The sequence below is a fragment of the Lissotriton vulgaris genome, chromosome 12, assembly GCF_964263255.1.
Source record: "Lissotriton vulgaris chromosome 12, aLisVul1.2, whole genome shotgun sequence".
Taxonomy (NCBI): Eukaryota; Metazoa; Chordata; class Amphibia; order Caudata; family Salamandridae; genus Lissotriton; species Lissotriton vulgaris.
Genome location: NC_141700.1, coordinates 294,312,395 through 294,336,383, shown reverse-complemented (window position 1 = coordinate 294,336,383; position 23,989 = coordinate 294,312,395). Strand labels below are relative to the sequence as shown.

General features: G+C 45.5%; 1 protein-coding gene across 1 annotated transcript in view; it reads right to left on the bottom strand.

Annotated features, from left to right (window-relative positions):
- LOC147673997 (polycystin-1-like protein 2) overlaps positions 1-23,989 on the bottom strand; it is a 915,503-nt gene that overhangs the window by 396,190 nt on the left and 495,324 nt on the right. Inside the window, exon 23 of the mRNA XM_086945086.1 lies at positions 7,476-7,669. Coding sequence (XP_086801212.1) covers positions 7,476-7,669 — 194 coding nt within the window. The remainder of the gene's footprint in view (positions 1-7,475; positions 7,670-23,989) is intronic.

Sequence of the window (23,989 nt, the reverse complement as noted above, 5' to 3'; positions counted from 1 at the left end):
GCTCGAAGACTGATCAGTTGGGCAGGAACAGGTCGGGTGTGTGTGGCTGAACGAGACGGAGGGTGGAGGAGTATGCCCTGTGGGTGAGTGGCGGACTTTCCTGGGGATGGTGAGTGTGGCGCGTGGGGAAATTTTCTGTCATGCATCGGCGCGAGATTGACGGCGGGACAATTGCTGGCTGTGTTGCGCAAGGCCTTGCGGCGATTGGGGTTGGATGCGTCTGGTTTCGGGACTCACTCCTTCAGGATTGGGGCTGCGACAACGGCGGCCAGGTTGGGGTGGTCCTGGGACAGGATTAGGAGGATTGGGCGGTGGAAGTCACACTGTTGCGAGAGGTATGTGAGGAAATGAGATGGTCCCAGGCAGGATGTTGGTTGATTCATGTTGTTGTTCCTCTTTCTAACATCTTTTTCTTCGTAGGTTGCGTGGGTGGACCGGGCAGTAAGACAGTGACATGGATTGTTGGGCACTCCTTTGTGCATTGGGCGTCAAAATATGCGGAGCAACAGGTTTACGGCCGTAACCTGGGACTGAAAAGACACTTGCACAAGGTACAATGGTGGGGCAGAGGTGGCATGCGATGGGGGGCACTACTGCCCTGGCTCGCGAAGATGATCCTGCAAAGGGGATGCCCTGATTTGTGGATAATACATCTGGGAGAAAATGACTTGGTGCAGCTGTCAGGTTTGGCGCTTTTACAGCTTATGCAACGGGACCTGGAGGTGTTGAAATCTAGGCTTGCAGGGACCTGCATTACCTGGACAGAGTTGGTCCCCAGGAAAGTGTGGAGAGGGGCGATGAAGCATGGGGCAATCGAAAAGGCATGAAGGAAGCTCAACAGGGCAATGATACTTTACTGTGGTGACAAGGACATTAAAGTAATTGCACACGGAGGGATTCGACTCGAGGAACCTTTAGTTTTTAGGGACGATGGAGTGCACTTGTCCCAGCTGGGCAATGCTTATTACATGATGGAGATGAGAGATGTAGTGAGTTATGGAATGAGGCTATCTGGTGTCGCAGGGAGTGAGTGCGGGTGTGATTGGTGCGGGCTGACGGACCTTAGATGGGGGGTGGGGCAGAGAACCGCCCTACAGGGGGTTCCCTGGTTGGCGGTACTTTGAAGGGACAGGGGGCTCAAGAGCGGGCACACCCATCCCTTGGGGGGGGAGTTCGAATGGCGGATAGAGGCATGACTGGAAGGACGCAAGGAGCGAGCTGGATGACAAGTGATTGAGGGGCAGGAATAAAGTATGATATGGAGCTTCTAGGGGTTTGTGATGAGGTGAAACGAGTGAAACGAATGAGAGGGGAGTGTGAGTGGGGGTTTGATGTTATTACCTGTTTTACGTTTATTGTTATGTACAGATTACGCAGCCTGGTCTAATAAAATGGTCTTTTACGCTGACACTGCGTGGTCTGTTTATTGCGCGATGCCGGGCCCCGGGGGAAGCACAGTCGCAGACTAGTCTTCCCCCGGAGTCATTCGCGCGGGATAGGACAGGCAGGGGAAGGGGAGGAGTTAGGGGGTGGGTATATAAGCGCAGGGGAGGAAGGGAACTTCCTCTTCCTGCGCCTGGCACCATCGGGAGGGAGAAAAAGAAAGGCCTCCCACCCACCCGGCAATTGGTGGTGTGGTTTTGGGTCGGTCTATAGCGTTGCCAGTTTAGGCCGAAGCTGCTTTAGGCAGTACTTTGAAGGGACAGGGGGGTCAAGAGCGGGCACACCCATCCCTTGGGGGGGAGTTTGAATGGCGGATAGAGGCATGACTGGAAGGACGCAAGGAGCGGGCTGGATGACAAGTGATTGAGGGGCAGGAATAAAGTATGGTATGGAGCTTCTAGGGATTTGTGATGAGGTGAAACGAGTGAAACAAATGAGAGGGGAGTGTGAGTGGGGGTTTGATGTTATTGCCTGCTTTACGTTTATTGTTATGTACAGATTACGCAGCCTGGTCTAATAAAATGGCCTTTTACGCTGACACTGCGTGGTGTGTTTATTGCGCGAGTTGAAATAAGGATACATTTGAATAAGTTGACGAATAATCAGAATAAAAATAGGTGTGCACTGTCGACCCATGTTGAAATTACTCTACAACATGCCAAACACGGCCAAGAACAGCTTACTGGTGTTGATTCAGCTTCTGTAACCTCAGGAGCATTGACACAGAAAACTGTTGGCTCATCGTCCAGGGACACTTCCCTACTAAACTTAAATGTTATATTGTTCATAAGTCAAGGATGTCTCGGTCCCACATCTTGGGGGTAGCCAAGTTTAACAGACTCACCCAGGCTCATACCTGGACGGGAAACATCCTTTTGTACGTGGTAATTACACTGCATATCATTACTACGCATGCGTTACAATGCATGCGCTGTAATACCGCATAGCTTTTAGTGCACATGTTATTACTTCACATGCGCTGTTACAAAGCATGCGAAGTAATATGAGAGTTGAGGAGGCAGCGATGACGGCACCCACCCAGGAGATACAGGTAAAAAGGACTGTTTAATTTTGTAGGGTTTGCGTTTGAGCAGTAGTGTTTTTAGTTTAATGGTAGTGGTGTGGGCCGTGTGGGGTACTGTTTGTGTGTAGGTACAGGAGAGGGGGATGGGGTAGGGTCGTGCAGGGGTTAGTTTTTTAGGTATTAGTGTAGTGTTGTGGTGTTTGTGGGTTGTAGGGTAGTGTTGGGGGGTTGTGCAGGGTAATGTTTAAGTGTAGGGAGCGGATTGGGGTAGGGGCAGGGTCATGCTTGGGATTTTGTTTTAGGGTGTGGGTATTGTATTAGTGTTTGTATAGTGTAGGGTAGTGTTTTAGGGTATTGGGGAAGTGTCAGGGGGTCGTGTAGGGAAGTGTTTGCGTGTACGGGCAGGACTGGGAGTAGGGGCAGGGTCGTGCTTAGGGTAGTGTTTTAGGGTTTAGAGTAGTCTTGTAGTGTTTGTGTAGTGTAGGGTAGTGTTTTAGGGTTTAGGGTAGTGCTGGGGGGTTGTGCAGGGTAGTGTTTCAGTGTAGAGGATGGACTTGGGGGTAGGGGCATGGTCGTGCTGGGGTGGTGTTTTAGTATTAAGGGTAGTGTAGTAGTGTTTGTGTAGTGTAGGGTAGTGTTTTAAGGTTTAGGGTAGTGTTAGGGGGTCATGCAGGGTAGTGTTTAAGTGAAGGGGACGGACTGGAAGTAGGAGTAGGGTTGTGCTGGGGTTAGTGTTTTAGAGTTTAGGGTAGTGTAGTAGTGTTTGTGTAATGTAGGGTAGTGTTTTAGGGTTTAGGGTAGTGTCAGGGGGTCATGAAGGGTAGGGTTTAAGTGAAGGGGACGGACTGGGAGTAGGGGTAGGGTAGTCCTGGGGCTAGTGATTCAGGGTTTAGGGTAGTGTTGTAGTCTTTGTGTAGTGTAGGGTACTGTTGTAGGGTTTAGGGTAGTGTCGGGGGTCGTGCAGGGTAGTGTTAGGGAGTAGGGACAGGACCGGGGCTAGGGGCAGTGTCATACAGAGGGTAGTGATTTAGTGTTTAGGGTAGTGTAGTGGTGCTTTAGTAGTGTAGGGTAGTTTTTTTGAGGGTTTTGGTAGTGTTTTTAACTTTGGGATGTGTAGTGTAGTGTATTTGTATGTAGTGTTGGGTTTTATTATTACTAAGCAAGTTTTTACTTCGCATACATTAACACTGTCAATGTAATGGTATGCAAACTAAAAATTAGCGCCGTAACGGTTTTTGCTAAGAAAAAAACGCGTAGTAATGGCATGCAAACTAATTGTATGCGAAATAACGAGTCATATTCTACCTAGACTCCCTGGAATGCTGCAAGGTTCCTCTTTTCAGCAGGGCCATCGTTGGGGAAATTCCTTTCTAGGAGTAAGATGACTGAACCTTCTGTTACCTAAGAGCTGTAGGGTACACCACTGGGCTAGTTTAAGCCGTGGTCTGGCAGATTCCCTCAGTATTTCATACCCTCAAATTATCTCAGCATCTGAGACTGAGGGTGGAAGGGCAGAGGAGTGCTACAATTTGAAACCACTGGATTCAAACAAGCAGTAGGCGACCCATAGTTATGAATGTTGGGCTATCACCCCTTTTGAGAGAGTTGGGGCACACATGGAACTCGGCTCAGAGATCAGGGGATGCAGGCTGCCACGTTTAACCCCTTCCATGCTGATGACAGAATGGTTCCGTCATCAGCATCGGTTGAGCTGTGCTGATGACCGAACCGTTCCGTCATGACTCCACCCGCGCAAGGCGGAGTCAGCACAGGCGGAAAATACGCCCCGCACGCAAGGGGTTAAAGCACCCAGAAGGTATTGAGCCATACAAGGAACACATATATATGCACCAATCAATTCACTCAACCTGTGACTTACAAAAAAACTCGAATTCCACACACTGCCTCATGTGGCCTGCAAGTGCCTTGCTTTCTTGTTGACAATCACTCTAGTGAAGGTGAGATATTGTCCTAGGTCCTGAAAGGCAAGGTTACATAAAGCTTCTATACCGCTATGGAGAGTGGACGAGTACCCAAATCTCAGTTGATGGGAAACACATTAATGAGGAACATCAGAGGATTACATTCTTAAATGGACTGTAACTCCTCATAACTACAGGACTTCTATTGCCCGATTGAGTATGGTGGTGAATGTCAGACCACCATTGTAATTAAATGCATTTGTGAGATCCAGCTATCCAAATGGCCGTGGTAGAAGCTCTTTGATTTCGCATGGCACTCACCCAGCATATGGAGAATATTTATTTTGTAATGTGGAATTAGATTCCTGAACTAACAAAGCCAAGTGGTGGCACTAATGTAAATAGCATACAGTATCTTCAGGTGGGCTCAGCAAATACCTTCACACACCTTCACTTACACATATACAGACCCTAATTCAAACATATATGCCTTGTCTTGTTAATGATACCTGCTTGAGACATTTTTGTTAATCCTCGCCATCCCTTGGCACTTGGGTGTTCAGGTTCCAGACAGTGGTGAGGAGAGGTAAAGAGGCTAAATGTGGAGGCAGCATAAACCTAGACCTACTGGAGATGGTCAAGGCAAGGCAGAGGTTAGAAGGAATGAGCCTTAGACTTCTTTCCTTTGGAGTGTGTGTAGAGAAGATCTCAGTTTCTCTACAGTATTGGGAGCACAGTGTTTTTGCTGGTGCATTGTTGGGTACCATGGTTAGTTTGCCTTGACTGTGCCAAGTACATTGTTGTCAAAAGTGTGATGGAGAGGAGTGCCCCTAGTATGTTCTTGGGGTGATTAACAGTGCCTGCTGCTGGTGGATTGTTGTGTGCCAAAATGTTTGTGACTGCATGTGTGACTTACCTCCCTAAGTATTTATTGGGTAATATCTTTTTCACCACCATTGTAGAGCTACCCATCTATGTACCAGAGACAGGGCATATGTGTTCTTTTACTTTGAAATGAAGACTGACTCAAACCTGGCATGCAGCCAGGTACCACTTTTCAGAACAGTCAGCTCTTCATGTTGGCGCATGTGCCCTGACATTGCCTCACTATCTTATTGCCTGTCACCCTATAAGAGGTGAGGCATAACCCTGCTCCTCCAGGCGGGATGGCTATGATGCTGCCTTGCAGCCAATGGGAGAGCATGTTGAGGTTCCTCTATACCCGGGACCATAGTTATAATAACTGCCCATGCACCGTCCCCAACCATCCAATCAGTGGACTGGAAGTTCTCATTTGGTAATGTACAATGTGATCAAGGACCATGAAAGGCATGCGGAGGCACTGATGTGCAAAGATTAAAGTGCGATTGGGGTGTGCTCACGGAATTCCTTCATAAACCCAAATCCATGCATGTTGGTTGGCCCACTCCTTCTGGGAATACAGTTTAGTGCCAAATATGTTATTTCTCATGTACATGTGAGAGGATGAGGTGACGGGCCATTATGTATGGGGAATGGGGTTACCCCCTATACATATTCACAGGTCAAGCTCAGGCAGTGCAGTTGCAACACACCTGCACACCCAAACTGGGGTGGAACTACAAATGTTCCACCTCACCAAACTTCAGGGCAATTTGAGGTAACTATCACTGGAATGCTACTGAATGTCACTTCCTCCTCTAAATGTTTCCATCTCACCTTCTTCACAATTGTCTCTTGTTCAGTGATTTGATATCCTAGAGGTTAACTTTATGTGAAAAACATCGCACTAACTTTCATGTGTGAATTCAGCTATAGAAGTTCTATCTCGGACGGGAAAGTAGTTTAAATTGTAGACATGTACAGACTGTTCTTTTCTCTCAGACTGTCCTCATGCATATGTCATCAAGTGAGACTTCTGACTGTAGCTTCCTATGAGTGGGTATCTGTGTCCTTGGTGACAGAGTGGAATTGCTGATCAGCGCATCACTTAAGGACTATTGACCAGCCACCAGGTGATAATGTTCTGAACTCTGATCAATGGCCGTTTTGATTGAATTTGATCAAGCAAATTTGTGCGTGTGGCTTTCAATCCCAGTGTCAAACTTGTTTGCTGTGACAGCTACTTGTGATAAGTTTGCCTTGGTCTTCCCATAAGTAACATGATAATGGGTGTGACAGCGTGTTACGATTTCTACTGTGTCACGGTAGAGCTATCCACTTAAGACCCGAAAACTACTGATATTTAGAAATATTGTTAACCTGGCAGCATATGAATGAAAAAAGTGGATTCCAACCTGGGGCTGTATTACGATATGGGTGCACTTTCCTTGTTAGCGCATCTTTCAAAAGGTGCTCTCAGCGCTAACCAGGAAAATGCACCACATTATAGTGAATGCAGTGCCCCCAATGCAGCCACGAACCGACGCTGCACTGGGGGGAGCACATTCAGGTGAAAAACAGCTGCTACTTTGAAACCTCTCCGTGTTTCACAGCGCAGGCAACAACCTGACTGCACTTTTAAGGGGGATTAAAGATCCCCTTGCAGGCGGGTGCAGTGGGCGACTACACCCGCCTGCAAGCGGATGCCTGAGGGGTCCATAGGACCCCCTTTTCCCCCTCCAGAGGCCTGCTATCAGGGATTGCACTGATAGTGCAACAACTTTTAGTTGCTGCACTGTCAGGGCACCTCCTGACAGCTTCTTTGCCTCTGTGCCCGCATCTGTAATATGGCACAGGCGAAGAGGCAAAGGGATTCCCTCGTTTGCATGTGTCCATGCAATCATGCAAATGAAGAAACACCTTCTGATGATAGCGCTGGCCCTATACGTGCACCAGGGCTACAGGTATTACAGAAGGGGACGCTTCTGTTTTATCAAAGTGCTGCTGGGGCACACAAAGCAGGTGCAAAATCCTGTTGTGCCCCATGGGCCACCCCGGTACTACTGACCCTGGAGTTGTTTCTGGTGGCTATTCCAATCTAATCTATTGTCTTTTTTAGCGGAATCAAGCTGTTTAACAGCTTTGAGTTAGACAATGTAATCATGATAGAACCCCAGAATTTATGTAATAAAGCAGCAAAAATGCAGGATTGATTTTCTACTTACATGACACCCATAGCTGCTCCAGTTTCCATGATCTTCATCCCAATACACGCACTGGGAAATGAAGCATGTGATTCGTGCTGATATATTGCTGCGTTTTGCAAAATCTGATTGACGTTCTTGTTGTACCGTCAGGTAGTATGTCCCCTCTCCGAAGAGCAGGTCATCTGGGCTGAGGATCCAAGTATACAGCTCCTCTTTAAAAAAAAGTTGAGGTTTTGTTATGAGACCTCTTCTAGAAACTGGAAGCAAGTCTGATAATGTACGGTGTGTCATGGCCATGCCTCAGTCTAATCATCTTAAAATAAGGGCATAAGGAAATAACATGCAGATTTTGGTGTTAACACACCAAAATCCACATGGAACAGTAAATACCGTATGTTTTCCCCGGTTAAATTTCTGCAGGTTTGACCTGCTGAAATTTAAAGAATTTAGAGTTATTTAACTCACCCAATAAATATCAGATGCGTTAAATATCTTCAAACTCGTATTCCGACCCATGCGCGAACAGGGGTTAACGCATGTGTTGGAATATTACAAGCAACTCGTAACCAACCTATAATTGTATTACCTCTCTATGCATTCCTGACTAATTTAATTACACCACTCTTTCAAAGTGATCTCCTTGGAACTGACAACTACATCTAGCTCAATCCAATCTTGAGAAAGCTTACCTCAGCAGATTTCAAACAATGGAAATAAGACATAATATCTATGAACTATATATATTCTCATGTCCTCTAGTTTATGTCTCAGAATCTAATCGACAAATGGAAATCTTCACAATTATCCGCCATGCAATGCATCAATCTATTTTCATCCTTATTAGTATCATGTCTTACCAATATTTGTACTGCGTTTCAGAGAGAAATGCTAATTGGAAACAAACCAACTGAGCGGCGCCACCCGCACCTAGGGGCGTGGCGCTATTAGTGGCATCCCAAGCGGGAGCCAGCATAGATGTCCTCGAGGTAGAAAGGGGCCAGGAAGGAGACAGCAAGGTAGAAGAGGTAGAAGGTTAGGCGTGCCCACTCGAGCGCAAAGTCAAAAGAGAAGCAGGGTCGACCTCCCCTCCTCCAAGGGTATAAAAGCATTGGGAGAGGCAGAATTAATCCTCTTTGTCCTCTCCAAGCAGCTCCGGCGGCAGCAGACCAGACACGCTACGATGGAAGCTGGGTTGCTGCACGTGGAGAAAAGGAGAGGGCCTCACAGCGTAGTCTCTTGGTGAGTTGATAGAATATGTCTGTGTGTTTGGTTTTTTTTTTTGCGAGAAATTTCTCATCGAGCACCAGTATCGATACATGTTCAGAAGTGTGATATTCTTTAGCTCTAAACTATTCTTCTGTTTTATTCACTTCGAGGAAATGCTTTGTTAAATGGAACGTGGTCTGGGCAGTCATGGAGAGAAGTTCCTGGTCCGCCACCATGCTCGGAGAGCGGCAGCCTAGCCAGGTAATATACTAAGAGAATTTCGGAAGATCGTCGCATCGTCGGCTGTAATGGAGGAGGATTCATGGCTCGTGCACTCACTGGTATGTAAACTGCGAGTGGCCGTTCTGCTATGAGTTAAATACAGGGGTCACTACAGTTAAAATCATGGTGGTGTTTACAGGCAGGCTCTAATGAGGCAGTTCCCCTTATTGCTAGAAAGCCTGCATAGATTTAACTTAAGAAGATGCTTAGCTTTCCTTGTTAAGCCCGGTTTCCAGACACGGAACAGAGAGCACATGAAGGCACAGGAAGGAGGCGCATTAGGATCCCAAAATGTTGATATCTCTTGTGGCGGGTTTGGGCATTTGTTGTCGTAGCTGATTGGCTGGACGGACAACGGGATTTGGAAGGGAACCGGCTCAGGGGGTCGGCCCATCACGGACCAAGTCTGTTGCTAGCGCCCGGATGTCGCTGTTTACAAAAACTGCGGTTTGGGCAGCAGTATTTAGAGGTCTTCAATACTGATTAACTTGGCCTCTTCCTTTCCTTTAAGGGACATAGATTGTTCAAGACTTTTGTTGGTAGATATAATCAGCATATTTTCACACAATTGGTTGATAAGGATCCAGTAGCTATATTCATTTTCAAAATCTATTATACTTTGCCTTGTTTCCACAAATGTCATTTTGATGGTATTTGTTAGGATCTCTGCTTCTTAGAACGGTGGGAATGTTGCTAGGTGCTTGGAATGTTGTGATGTGAATAGCAGACAGTACAGAAGAAGCTGTGGAAGGAGCTGGAGGTCTCTCTACTTATAACTAATAAAGACTTACTTCAACTATCTACCCTGGATTGAAGATATCTTCTTTACATTGGCGACGAGGAAACCCTATACTCTGGCAGGGGCAGAGATTGGAATTGACCTCCACCCCTGGATGATACTACAACTGAATTTTACTGTGGTATACAATTTACTCCTCAAATTTTGCTTCCTACTTTTCTTCTCAAAGCAACAGCAACCTTGTGGTATGTACATTTTACCCTATATACTGCTCTCTATCTAAATCCTGAAAGTAGATAGATAGATTGAGTTTTATTTAAACTTCGCATCTTTTGACTGGCAGCTGTGCGACAAGAATCCTTGTGGCTATTCTTTTTTTTGCCACCTTTGCGCTTTAACTTTCAACGTTTCTGGAGCGTTTTTCATCTTTAAATTGCTAAACGCTGAATGCCCAATGCTGAATGCTGAAAGATTTTATACATTTCTATGATCGTCTACATATTTCACAGATTGCATCTTTTGAGCTGCTTACTTGCTCGCGCGATTTCAAAACCGCCGCCTTAACAATCCTCAGAAGCCGCTGCTGCTCTGGAATCTTTCGACATCATCGCCTTGATTACGCACCTGCGTGATGTTGACAACGTCACTTGCGTGATCCAACGTGGTGGCCATCTTGGATTGGGAACGTCATTGATTCAACGTGGCGGCCATCTTGGATTGGGAACGTCATTGATTCAACGTGGCGGCCATCTTAGTCTAGTATTCAAAGCTGTTTTCCATTTAGCGCGTTATTCGTCTTGCTTGCTGCCGGTTGAACTATTGTACTGCTGAACTGCCGATCTCTCACTGGATTTGAACTGTTAAACTGCGGATCTTTCACTGGATTTGAACTGCTGAACTGCCGATTTCTCACCTGAATTAGAATCTCTTCTACCTTGAATATTTACTTATTTTCTGTAGTAATCTTCCTTGAACTAAGGAAAGAAAAAAAAATAAGGGTGCTATTGTTTGTTTACAAAGGTGCTGTTAATTATTTACCATGGGTGATCAATCCTTTTCTACTCCCCCTTCCTTCCTCCCTACTCCTGGTGAACCTCCAATACCTTGGAAAGAATGGAAAGAATGGAAGAAGTTATTTCTCACTTACATTTTAGCATCTGGTGCGGACAAATATGGTCCTGTTCGCAAACAAGCCATTCTTCTTCATAATTTGGGGGTGGAGGGTAGAAGATTATATGAGGATTTACCTGAGATATCTTTAGGTGTAGGAGACCGTCATGCTGCTAATGTCTATGATATGAGTATGTTGATGTTAGAGAAAAGGTTCATTACAAAAATTAATACTCTTTTAGAAAGACATAAGTTCTTTTGTCGTGTTCAAAAAGTAGATGAAGATGTTGCAACTTACGTGGCAGCCTTGCGGGGATTGTCACTTAATTGTCAATTCAAAGATTTGGCGGATTCTCTGATCTGTGATCAAATCGTTAGGTGCACTAATAATAAAAGAGTGCGAGAGAAATTACTTAGTAAGGATTGTAACTTAGAAGAAGCTATTGAGATCGTTAAAGCAATAGAAAATACTGACTTATGGATAAAAGAAATGGATAAATGTTCTACCTCTATAATATCAAAGGATAATGTGGCAAAGGAATCAGAGTCCAGTGTAAAATCTCAAACACAAGCATTTGTTGATGAAACTAAAGTTGTTAAAAATGTTGGGAAGTTTGATTCTAAAAGCAATAAGTTGTCTAATTACCATCCTCCAAATGATCGTCCTCCTAATTTTGTGCATTAAGGGAATTCACGTCTTGTGAAATGTTATAGATGCGGATCTCCAGGACATATTGCGTCCTCGTTGTACAGCTAGAAATGCTATTTGCAGAGGATGTGGGAAGAGGGGTCATGTAGTTAAGGCTTGCAATGCTAAGACTCAATATGTTAATGAAATTGATGACTCTTGCGAAAATGTTGAGAATTTAATGCTGTGTGTAGATGGGCTGATTTTGAGTGAAAATTGTCTTTGCGCACAAAACCCTATTTGTCTTGTTGATGTGGCTACTGAGAGTACTGATAAGATTGAGAAGCCACATTGTTTAATCAATTTTGATTCTAGAGATCCTATGCATTCTCAATCTAGAAATGTTAACATGCTGGTAGATTCTGGAAGCCTTTATACTTTATTGTCCAAAGATATGTATGTCGAAATTTGGGACGGTGATGTGGATCTCAACTCCTGGACCCCTCCAGATATAAGGGCTGTAGGATATGGTGGAAAGACCATTGACATCTTTGGTCTCAAATGGATGGTGATTACATTTCAAAATAAAAAAGTATTTGGGAGAGTGTATCTCACTAAGCAAGGGTCTAACTTGCTTGGCTGGCGTCACCAGAAAGATCTGGGAATTGTACTAAATCCCAATGCTTCTGAACCTGTTTCTTCATTCTCTGTTCTCAATATTGATACTTTTGAAACAGATGTGATGAAGAAGTTTCCTAATGTTTTTACGGAAAAGTTAGGAAAATTGAAGGGGTTTTCTCATAAGATCATTCTTAAGAAAAATGCGGTGGCTGTGGTTCATAAAGTAAGAAATTTACCACACTTGATGAGAGAACCCCTGAAAGTAGAATTGGACAAATTGTTAGAACTGAAGATTATAGAGCCTATTGAGGCATCTGAGTGGCTCGCCCCCATTGTAGTCGCGCCCAAGGATGGTGGAACCAAAATTCGTCTCTGTGTAGACTTGCGCGATCTAAATAAGAATATATGGGTTGATAGGCAACCATTGCCTAATATTTCTGAAATGTTAAGTGCCATGGGTGGTGGTGTGATATTCAGTGTAATTGACATGTCTGCAGCCTACCACCAAATTGACTTAGACGAGAAATCAAGACATCTTACCTCATTTGTAACACCACTGGGGGCATTTCGCTATTGCAGGATGCCGTTTGGGTTGGCTTCAGCGTCAGCGGTGTTTCAGAGGGTGATGGAGAGAGTTTTAGGTGGTATTGAGAATGTGTTATGTTTTCAGGATGACGTATTAGTAGTTGGAAAGGATTGTCAACATCATGATAGGATTTTAACACAAGTTTTAGAGCGTATGGAGGTTAATGGTCTGACCATAAAAGAAGAAAAATGTCAATTGAAGTGAGATTGTGTGACGTATCTAGGTCATGAGATATCAGGTTTAGGTATCAAGCCAAAAAAAAGTATAATCTCTGCAATTAATGATGCTCCTACGCCAACAACTAAAGATCAGCTAAGATCTTTTTTAGGGTTAGCTGAATATTGTTCTAAGTTTATTCGAAATTTTTCGGATGTGGTTGAGCCTTTGAGACGTTTGATGAAGAATGGTGTGGTTTTTGAATGGGATCAAGTATGTGAGGATGCTTTCAAGCGCGTGAAGGTAGGAATTATTCATGCACCTACCTTAGGTCATTTTGACGTTAAGGCCAAGACTTTGGTTACCACTGATGCTAGTGCTGTGGGACTTGGGGCTGTACTCTCTCAGATATCTGATGGTGTGGAAAGAATTATAGGTTTTGCCTCTAGAAGGTTACAGGGTGCAGAAGTATCTTACTCAGTTATTGAGAGGGAGGCTCTTGCTTGCACGTGGGGAATTAAACACTTTAGATATTTTCTTTGGGGATTGCCCTTCAGAGTGCGTACAGATCATAAGCCTCTCGTACATTTATTTAAAGGAGGTAGAGGTTTGGAGGGTAATGTCACCCCTAGGATATCGAAATGGATGTTATCAGTGCTTGATTACAATTTTCAGATGGAATATGTGAGAGGAGAGAAAAATGTTATTGCGGATTGTTTGTCCAGGATGCCTGTAGACTTAGTAGATCTGGTAGAAGCTGAAGACCCTGTAATTTGTTGTGATGAGATTCTTGCTTTTGATAAAAGTGATTGGGAGTCTGCCATGGCTGATGATCAAATAATTCCTTTAGTTATGAAACATGTTTCTGGGGGATGGTCTAGGGAATCCTCTAATGACACTCGCTTGAAGGGTTTTTCTAATGTAGAAGCTGAATTGAGTGTATCTGAGGGAAAGTTGTGGAGGAGAAACCGTTTGGTGCCACCGTGCAATCTTAGGTCAAAGATCATGAATATAGCTCATGACGGTCATTTGGGGAGGAACATGGCCAAGAGAAGGATTCGTGAATCTTATTGGTGGCCAGGGATGGATGGTGAGATTGATGAGTTGGTGAGGAACTGTCATGCGTGTGCTGCTAGCGATAAAACGAAAGTCATTAGGCAGCCTTCTCTTTCCTGCGTTGAATTTCCGGTAGGGCCCTGGGAGAAATTAGCGATTGATTTCTTGGGACCAATTTCCAAATTAGGTACTCGGAATAGATTCATAATGGTTCTTGTGGATTATCATTCTAAGTGGTTCGTAATGGAGTCCACTGAAAGTATTGACACTAAGAGAGTGATAAACTTTTTGGAAAGAACATTTTTAAATGAAGGTATTCCAAAAACTTTGGTATCGGATAATGGTGTGCAGCTGGTGTCAAGACAAATGAAGGAATTCTTGGATGGCATGGGGATCTGTCATGAGAAGGTTGCGTTGTTTAGGCCACAGGCCAATGGCCTTGTGGAAAGGATCAATAGAATGTTCATGGAGAACATTCAGTTGTCATTAGCGAATGGTTTGGTGTGGGCTGAGGAGCTCAAGAAGATGGTCTGGTCTTACAGAATAACTCCACATTCAGTCACTGGTATCTCTCCTTTTGTCTCCCTAAAAGGGCGTGAGCCAGGTTTGAAGGAAGTTCCGGGTTGGCTGAAGAACAAAGAATGTGTGTGGGTTGACCGATCAAGTGTGAAAGATTGTGTTGTCAGTAGGCAGCGTGATTCTACAGATTCATACAATCTCAGGATGAGGGTGAAAGATCCAAATATATGTGTTGGTGATTGGGTGGTGACAAAGAAATGTGGTATTGTAACTAAAGGAGAAAGTAAATATTCTCAACCTAAACAAGTAAAGTTTGTGAAGAGGAATGTTCTCATCCTAAATGATGGTTCTGCTTGGAGCTGTGGCAATGTTGCAAAATGTAATGCTCCATAGACTTAAATTTGTTCCTGTATGTTTAATTTTCTTTATATGTTTCATTTGTACATTTCTTCTGATATTGTGATGGGGGGAGATGTGTTAGGATCTCTGCTTCTTAGAACTGTGGGAATGTTGCTAGGTGCTTGGAATGTTGTGATGTGAATAGCAGACAGTACAGAAGAAGCTGTGGAAGGAGCTGGAGGTCTCTCTACTTATAACTAATAAAGACTTACTTCAACTATCTACCCTGGATTGAAGATATCTTCTTTACAGTATTCAATTATCTCTTACTGTTCAGGGCAGTCCCAGGCATTTGTTCTATGTTTGTAGTATATATTTCCCATCCGAGACTGCTTAGCGCGGTAATTATCGGTGGCTGAATGTGGAGCGAAAGACAGAGGTGTCAGCTTTGGAATTGCAAACCCTGGTTCGTATTTCAGGTTGGGGCGTCCTTCCATGCCTTGGGTAGCACACCAGTGCCTCCATGCTCTGCAGTGACCGTGGGCGCTTGGCGGATAGATAACGGGGGGTCGGATCACATGGCCTACCAGACATGCATAAAGTATATTCGGTTAGTGGGCGCATGGCTGATATATGAACCGGGGGATCACATTGCCTGCGCAGACACACACAATGTATGTCTTTCTACCCCATTACAATCGAGGCTGGCTAGATATGGCGATGACTCTGCGCCTTATAGAGGTGCTCTGCTCTGACAGTGGGCGCATGGCTGCTAGTCAAACCAGGGGGTCGGATCACATGGCCTACGCAGACACTCACAATGTACATTCCATTTGCGGGCGCATGGTGGATAGATAAACCAGGAGCCCGATCACATGGCCGGGGCAGACGGGCACAAGTATACTCTGCTTTCTATACCGTTACAATTTAGGTAGACGAAATATGGCAATGTTTAATTTGAAGTTCAGACTGGGATAGCACCCCCTATAGCTGAGCCACAGTTGGGGTACATTAGCATCTGCTAATGCCAGCAGTCGACGGACTCTCTGTATTTTTCATAAATTCCCATGTCGGTAGGTGCAAGGGGGGGCACCTGAGCACGACACAAGACAGAGTTAGCTCGGGGTAAGGAATGTCGAGAGTCTCCCGTTAGCATTGCCGCATGGTAGGGGTGCTGCACGGGGCTGGGGGTGCCCAGGGCAAGGGCGGCGCATTTTCATCGCTGACTCCTGATGGGTTTGGCTTAATTCATGCAAGAAGGGCAATCGTTGGTAACACTAGGGGGCCCAGCAGCAAGGTTCTACGAAGTGTCTCGTTCTCATTGTAAGCCAGCAACTAGTAACTGCAGGATTCAAGGGGATATGGTTGTGAGTGGTAACAACTAGGTTGGGATGTTCCTTGGTTATGCACGGCAAGTGGAGTGGGCAGCGAAAAACCTATTTCCTTTCTTTGTTTTATGGCTTCTATCACTGCAAAAACTGGGAGCCCCATTGCACTGCAGGCTGCCAACGTGATTTAAGGAAGATGGTCCTGAACTTGCAGAGTGGGTATGGGGACGTGATGCCAAGCATGGCAAGCGTTTTCAGAAGTCACCAAGCTGATTGGGGAAACTTGACTGAAGGTACTTATGAGGCCCTGGTATACATTATAGCCTTCAGTGGCAACATCACATAGCAGCATGTGGATTGGGGGATGGTGATAAAGCCTTAGCTCGGCGTGTTCATACACGCAACGGACGTCGCAGTGGGAAGTTGTGAGGATGGGTGTTCCCCTGCAGTTGGGGGGTGTCTAAGCTGAGTTTGCCAAATTTCCGTAGGAGTAGGGGGTCTATGTGTGAGACCAGCACCTTTCACGTGGGGTTCACATCCCCGGTGTATCGTAGACTTCCAAAGCCCGAATTGTGACCTGCATTATCACTGAAGGGCGCATGGTGGATAGATAAACCAGGAGCCCGATCACATGGCCGGGGCAGACGGGCACAAGTATACTCTGCTTTCTATACCGTTACAATTTAGGTAGACGAAATATGGCAATGTTTAATTTGAAGTTCAGACTGGGATAGCACCCCCTATAGCTGAGCCACAGTTGGGGTACATTAGCATCTGCTAATGCCAGCAGTCGGTGGGCCTCTGGTGAACTCCAATACCAGCACTGTTTTTTTCTGTAGGGCCCCTTGGCCACACTAGCTTATAATGTGATATGGCGCAGATATAGGTGCTAGATCCGGCGCCCCCCCATCCCTCTTCCAGAGCTCCTAGCTGTAATTTCCTATGTTTGGCCATCAACTGGGCACAGCTGGTAATCGACTCATGCTAGGCTGGTACAAGTGGCTCAACGCTCAGGTAATCAGGGAGGACTCTATTATTGGAAGCCATATGCTGGCTCTTTAGTTTCCTTCTGATCTAGACTATTCTCCCCAAGGCCGGGGAATCAGTGGTACAGTTGGTACGGAATTCCCATGCAGGAGCGGGTCAACAACCTGGTAAGCAGGGCGCCCGTAATCAGGGACTAATAAGGGCACCAGGTGCAGGTTCCAGAACATGGTTTCCTGGATTACTGATGGAATTGAAGAATTGCAAAAAAAATGATGGATTTAGGCCCAGATCTCTGTACTGGGGTGAATGTATGACATTGTTCTGCATTCTGTCCATCAACTGTGTTTTTTGGAATTGAAGTAACAGCACTTAGGAAGATAATAGTACCTCTGGGGCATTTTTCTACTGTTAACTTATATGGGCGTGGCGCATGTCAGACAAATAAGGTTGATCTGATCGGGAGCGTGGTATAGGCCGAAGATATTCAAGTACAAGCCAGTGAGGGAAGACCATAGGGCCCCAGGCCAGGATACAAATTCGGGCAGGGCAGCTATTGCCACAAAATCTCACATGGCTCCATCATGGTGGGAACTTCAAATAGCTAGAGGGTCCCCCAAAGTTCTGAAGATCACACAAGGCAATTTTTTGCACAAATGCTCTAGTATGCGATGCCAGCTGGGCTATACCCAGATCTGCAGTTGCTAGGGTTGAATTAGAGTGCAATGGAGACACCCTTCTGCCATGGGCGATGGCTGCGATTTCCCCAGGAGTGAGTACGGGAGCAAGTAAAACCAACCGAGTGCAGGGTCTGGTGTAATGGCAATAACCAGGTCCTAGGTTGGTCACTGAATATCTAGGATGCATCGGTCCAAATTTGCCATCCATTGGCAATATGAATACATTCTGCTAGTCTTGTAAATGTGGCTAGTGCAGCAATCACGATTTCACATGGGGCCCAGCTGGTGACCAATAATCTTCATGGAACAGCCATTTGTCACCTCCTGTCACATTGCGGACATTCAGACGATTTACAATCTGACCGGTCCGGGAAAAAATTTCGATTGTTGATTACACTTCCTGTTTTGAAGTCGAACCATGGTGCAGGGTGGTGGCAAGGAGTGCGTATAGAAATTGGCCAGGGGTAACCCTGTGGGTCATTGTTGGATGTGGTGAAGTCTACGGAGCAGGTACAAGATGCAGGGCTGCATCTTAGGACCGGGGCAGTCACATATCTGATTATTCTAATGGACAGGGATAGACCAACAGATGTGGCAGGGTTGCTTAAGCAGGCTCACAGGGAAAGCCTATTTATACAGCCTGGGCACGGCCAGCTGCCTCTTTAAGAACAGGTGCAAGCAGACATGGTTGCACAGTCCCGTATATGTGTAAGGCTCTTAGCGGTTGGGGAGGGCAGTCCCCAGTTGGTTCACAATCATCTAATAAGTTTGTGGGGGGGCAATGCCTTCATTTCATTAGAGGACCCATGTGGTAGGAAAAAGGGGATTTGGTTTAGCAGTGAATATTGGGCTTAGGAGGTGGAAGGGGGACCTACAGCCCGATCCATAATCAAAACACCACATGGAGGGCAAAGCAGAGGCTTTAGAAAGGCCCCAAGCTGGTGTCGAGCATTCAACGCAATAACAGGGATGGGTATGTGGTTGTTTGCACAAGTGGTACTGTCACTCAATAGTGGGCCGTGGTGGAGGTGGGAGGTACAGCCTACTGGTTTCACTTCAGGGGCTAGTTATGTTAGGAAATCGGCGTTACAAGTATGCCAGAGTGGCCAGAAGCTCGGTGGCTTGTGGATACCACTAATCAAGAAGCTAACAAGTGAATGATCATACCACTATGCCCCATATGGATTAGGTTGGATCTCCCCATTTTGGTCCCACAGAAGGTTTTGTCCCTCAGCAGTGGTTGTGGGGAAGGCAATAGGGATATATAATTTACGGGCCTCACCGCAAGGGCAGGATTTCTCAGACACTCTGTATTGCATTATCATTTGGCGGTCAGACACTCTGTAACCTGGGAGGATCATGAAACAGGAATATTTCCAGGTTTTGAGGCTCATTGAGAGCTTAGGGAGGGGCGATGTTCAAGGCAGACAGCTCATCCTGTTTGGGGGATGGAGAGGCCATGGCACAGTTCTGCCAGGTTAGGCATGGTGCATAGGCAGTGAGCCATAGGTGGGGTATCCGATACCAAAACGGAGGCATGATTGAGGGCACCGGTGAGGGTCCAGTTGGAGGAGTCGAGTACAGACTGGCTGGGGTCGTAGTCTTGTCAGCCCTACCTGAGTTACCCTAGAGTTCCCCGGTAGGATGGGAGTTGTCTGGGGTTTGGACACAGCAAAAGCATCATGACGAACGGTGTGTTAAGCTGCTCTTAGGAGGCGCTGGTTGGGGGCCAAGTAGTTGCCATCAGCTGGTAAGTAGCTGGTGGTTGATAAAAGCGGGGGCTGACCTACAGGCAGCACGATTTTCCTGGTCATACCCGAACAGGTGAGTGCTGTTGAGGTGGCACCCAAGCAGTTAAGCATGATATAGGTTGGGAGGAGGGCGAGAGCACCAGTAAGCACCTCGCACTGTGGCAGGGTCCCAGGCAAGAAAAGGGTGTGAACTTCCTTTTTGGCATGGACTGGCTGACCCTGGACAGGGCAAGCATTATTTGTGGGGCACTGGGCTTGCGGGAGGGGGGAACTGGCCTGCTGGTGGTCCTGGACTCTCCTGCCCTATCCAAGATGCCGGTGTGTATGTTTAAGAAAAGTGGAGGGTGTATATCCCGGTACGGTGGGGCCAAGGCGGAAGCAGTGCCCCTGTGATAGTGCCTCTTTCTGGGAGGAGGACTAGCATGGAAAGTTACTGCTGAAACAGTGCAAGTTGGGGTCTGCTGGCATAGCAAGCACAGGGGGCTATGACGAAGAAGTATGGCCATGATTGGATTGTAAATAATATTGTGTATACCTTTGCCTAGAAGAAAATGGTCAAGTACCTTAATCAAAAATGAATAAAGGATTAATTACACTGCTTTAAGATTTAATAAAAGACTACGCAGTGAACGGCAACAACCTGCTTCATGTCTTTATGTGGCCACATGTTATCGAGGGGGGGGCGACTCACACACAGTATGCACACTAAAAGTAATTGCAACTCATCTCAGCTCTAATGGCTGCCGCAGAAGGAGCCATGCTAAAGGCACTCGGCAATTTCCTGCACCTTTATATTCACCACCGGGCCTCTGCTAGCTACTTAACTGACTATTTTGAGTGCCCCTTGGCTCACACAGTGTGTGTGTGTGGTACGATATTTGGATGACAATGGTCATGAAGAGACCCGACAAGTTGAAACGGGTCAAAACTTCAACACCCCCTCCCTTGGTAGTTTAGCATTTGATTCTACAAGGACATATTGTACCATAACTGTTCTAAATCATTTTGCAACCTTGGGGTTTGTACAGTGTCTTGTTGAACCTTTCTGTATATATATTCGCTGTTTGAGCACTGCATCATCTGCACTATCATTACACTGTATATATTGCACTTTGTTCCTGCCAAGCAAGTTGATTTGTGGAAACAAAGCAACAAGTATCCTGTACTTATTTTGTGATATTAGTCAGTTGATGAGCGATTTAACTACATTGTATACCTCGAAAGCTTATGGGGGTATTGATAAATGAGTCCCACGTAATAATTGTTACATTATAATATGATTACTCTAGTCCTTGTGGGCAGATATGGTTGTCCATGTACTGTTAACACGAGTAACTATACTCCAACAAAGGTGTGTCTAGCATGCACCTGTACTGTGGCACTCGAGACTCAAATATCAGAGCTTGGATAAACTTAACTTGTTACAGTGTGGTATTGTTGAGGAAGTGACTTCTTAGCTTGCGTAGTTTTCACTTGTACTAGTCCTGCAGCAGTCGGGGGAAGATGCTTCAACTAAGAGTTGGCACAAAGTACGGTCCGCTCGCGGATTTTTCTGCAATTTTGCAATCCGCGTATCTCGCGAAATTGCCGAACAATTCGCAAATCCGCTCACGGGTGGATTTTGGTCAGTTGAGTAGAGGTATCGCACAAACTGGTGGCGTCTTCTTGGATAAATATGAAGGGCAGGGTTCATTCTGGCACTATGCTCCTGTCACAAAAATTAAACCTCAACAGGAAGCACTTACAGATATAAATAAAGCAGGTGCCCGAGTTGAAGCTCAAGTTCAGTAATACATTCATCAGCCCAAAAACAATCGTGAGCTTTGTCGAGGCTGGACAGGTGTGCTTTCTCTGCATCTCTATGTTCGAAAATTAGCTGTGATGCTGGATAGAGGCCTTTGCATCCTTGACTTTCACGAGCGCAATCCCTTGCAGTTTCTGTGACCAGGAGCTTCTTTGTCCTCATCTGCTGCTCTGATCGGTCTCTGACATTTTATACACACAATAGGCATGTTAACTCGCATAGAAGCCCTGCCCGTTTGGCCCCGCCCACACACTAGCGGTGTGAACCGTCTTCCCGCCATTTACCCACTATGATGGACAGCTCACTCCAGGGACCCCTGCGCCCTTCGGCGTGATGGCATAGTAACACACACATGGTCACTGGAGACAACTCTTCTGGCACTTTACACAGCTGTAGTGTAGGAAAAGCACTATACATTTACCCAACGAGGTAGCACTTACTGATTAGCCAGTAGAAAGTACTCCAGTTGAGTAGAGGTATCGCACAAAACGATGGCGTATTCTTGGATAGATATGAAGGGCAGGGTTCATTCTGGCACGATGCTCCTGTCACAAAAATTAAACTTCAACAGGAAGCACTTACAGATATAAATAAAGCAGGTGCCCGAGTTGAACCTCAAGTTCAGTAACGCATTCATCAGCCCAAAAACAATTGTGAGCTTTGTCGAGGCTGGGCAGGTGTGCTTTCTCCCCATATCTACCGTCGAAAATTAGTTGTGATGCAGATTGAGGCCTTTGCATCCTTGACTTTCACAAGCGCAATCCCTGTGCAGTTCCTGTGATCAGGGGCTTCTTTCTCCTCGTCTGCTGCTCTGATCGGTCTCTGACCTTATATACACACAAGAGGCATGTGAACTCGCATAGAAGCCCTGCCCATTACGCCCGCCCACACACTAGCGGTGTGCACCGTCTTCCCGCCATTTACCCACTATGATGGACAGCTCACTCAAGGGACCCCTGCGCCCTTCGGCACGATGGCATAGTAACACACACATGGTCACTGGAAACAACTCTTCTGGTACTTTACTCAGGTATAGTGTAGGAAAATCACTATACATTTACCCAACGAGGTAGCACTTACTGATTAGCCAGTAGACAGTGGGAAGCAGTCTATTTGTGCAATTCCGCGAGTTCGCACATTTTTTTCACGAACTCGCACATTTTTTTGCAATTTCGCGTGAATTTGCGGACCGCAAATCTGCAAAATTCGCCCATACTTAGCTTCAACCCTATATCTCCGCTGGAGAAGCGCTCTTCACTTCTAATGCCTTGATCTGTGGCTCTGTATATCTAGGTACTACAAGTCCCTTGAACACTGGGTCTCATTTCCGGTTTTTGATCATTTTGTGATATGAAAGGGCACATAGGTTAGCATGCTGCAAGAGCTCATCGCTTAAGGATATCATGGTGGTAGCACCAACCTAAATGATTTTCTCGCAAAAAACACTTTTGTGAGAGTTTCTGTTTTAACTTGGATTTTAATTGCAGCAGAAAGGTACTTGCTGGTAAGATGGCCTGATTTAGCAGTGATAGATAGCAGCATGAACTTGTTATATTTCTGCAACTTAATTTGAATTTTTGAAGAAAAATTGAGACATTTTACTAAGGCTCAAGTTAGAGAAAAAGCACTTTTACAGTGCATTAATTTTTAGGGAGGACAAGATAAACAGACCTGTTCACTGGGACTGCATCCTTTTAATTATTAGAACTGAACAAGCAAAGCATGTTCAAAGCATGAAGGAAAAAAGTATTCTCACAAAGCCGAACCCTACGCAAAACATTCAGATGGTATGGTTCGTCTGGTGCCTGGAATTCCAATATGGTGGCCTCTTCCATTAGACTCAATAAGGAGAGCCCAATTAGTGTGGCAAAACACTGCCTGTATCACAAAGAAGTCGGACAGGAGTGATGTTAGAAACAAAAGAGTATAAAAGGAACAGGTGAAGAAGGACTTCGGGTTTAGAAACTGGATTTGTTAGACCATGATTTAGCCCCTGTTTTTTTACGTCATGTTAAATATAAGCTTATCATTTCTATGATGTTTTTCAGGGGCGTAGAGTCCATTAGTGCAGCAGTTGCAGTGTCACCGGGGCCCAGAGTCCTGAGGGACCCACTAAACTCTGATTATTGCTGTATATCACAGTTCAAACAGTGGCCATAGGGCCCATTTCCTTATTTGCACTAGGACCATGACACACTGGCTGCAGCTCTAATGGTTTTGTTTCATATTTTGCAGTGGATGGCACATTTGAGCGTTTTAAGAAAATCCTCGACATGTTTTGAGGAAAGGGTAACACGTGTTAGTTGCATGTTTGCTGACACTGTCTCATTATGTTTCCTTGCAGGGGTTCCATCTTTGTAGGTGCCATTCATGTGGCAGATGCATCTTTACCACCCTGTGTTATCGAAAGACTTCCACATGGCCAGTGTTGGTGTTAATGCAATTAACGTAATCCTACTAGTCCATGGGCAACAGTTTTGGGAGATCTCAGTGAATCCCCCAAGATCACATAGATACACTTCCAATTACCTTCATGGTCCCTTAAAAAGTTGAAAAACATGCAGGACAAGAATTCCCATGTTCAAAGCAACCTAATTGCAGCTCAAGGTCCACCAGAAGCTTAGTTTGTCAGAAAACCTAATTCTCAATCAATTAAACAGGATTTGTAAAGTGGGGCAAATTGCCCATGAGGGTCCCACTGTGCTGGGGTTGCTGCTTGCCTTGTGAAAGAGACAGATATTGA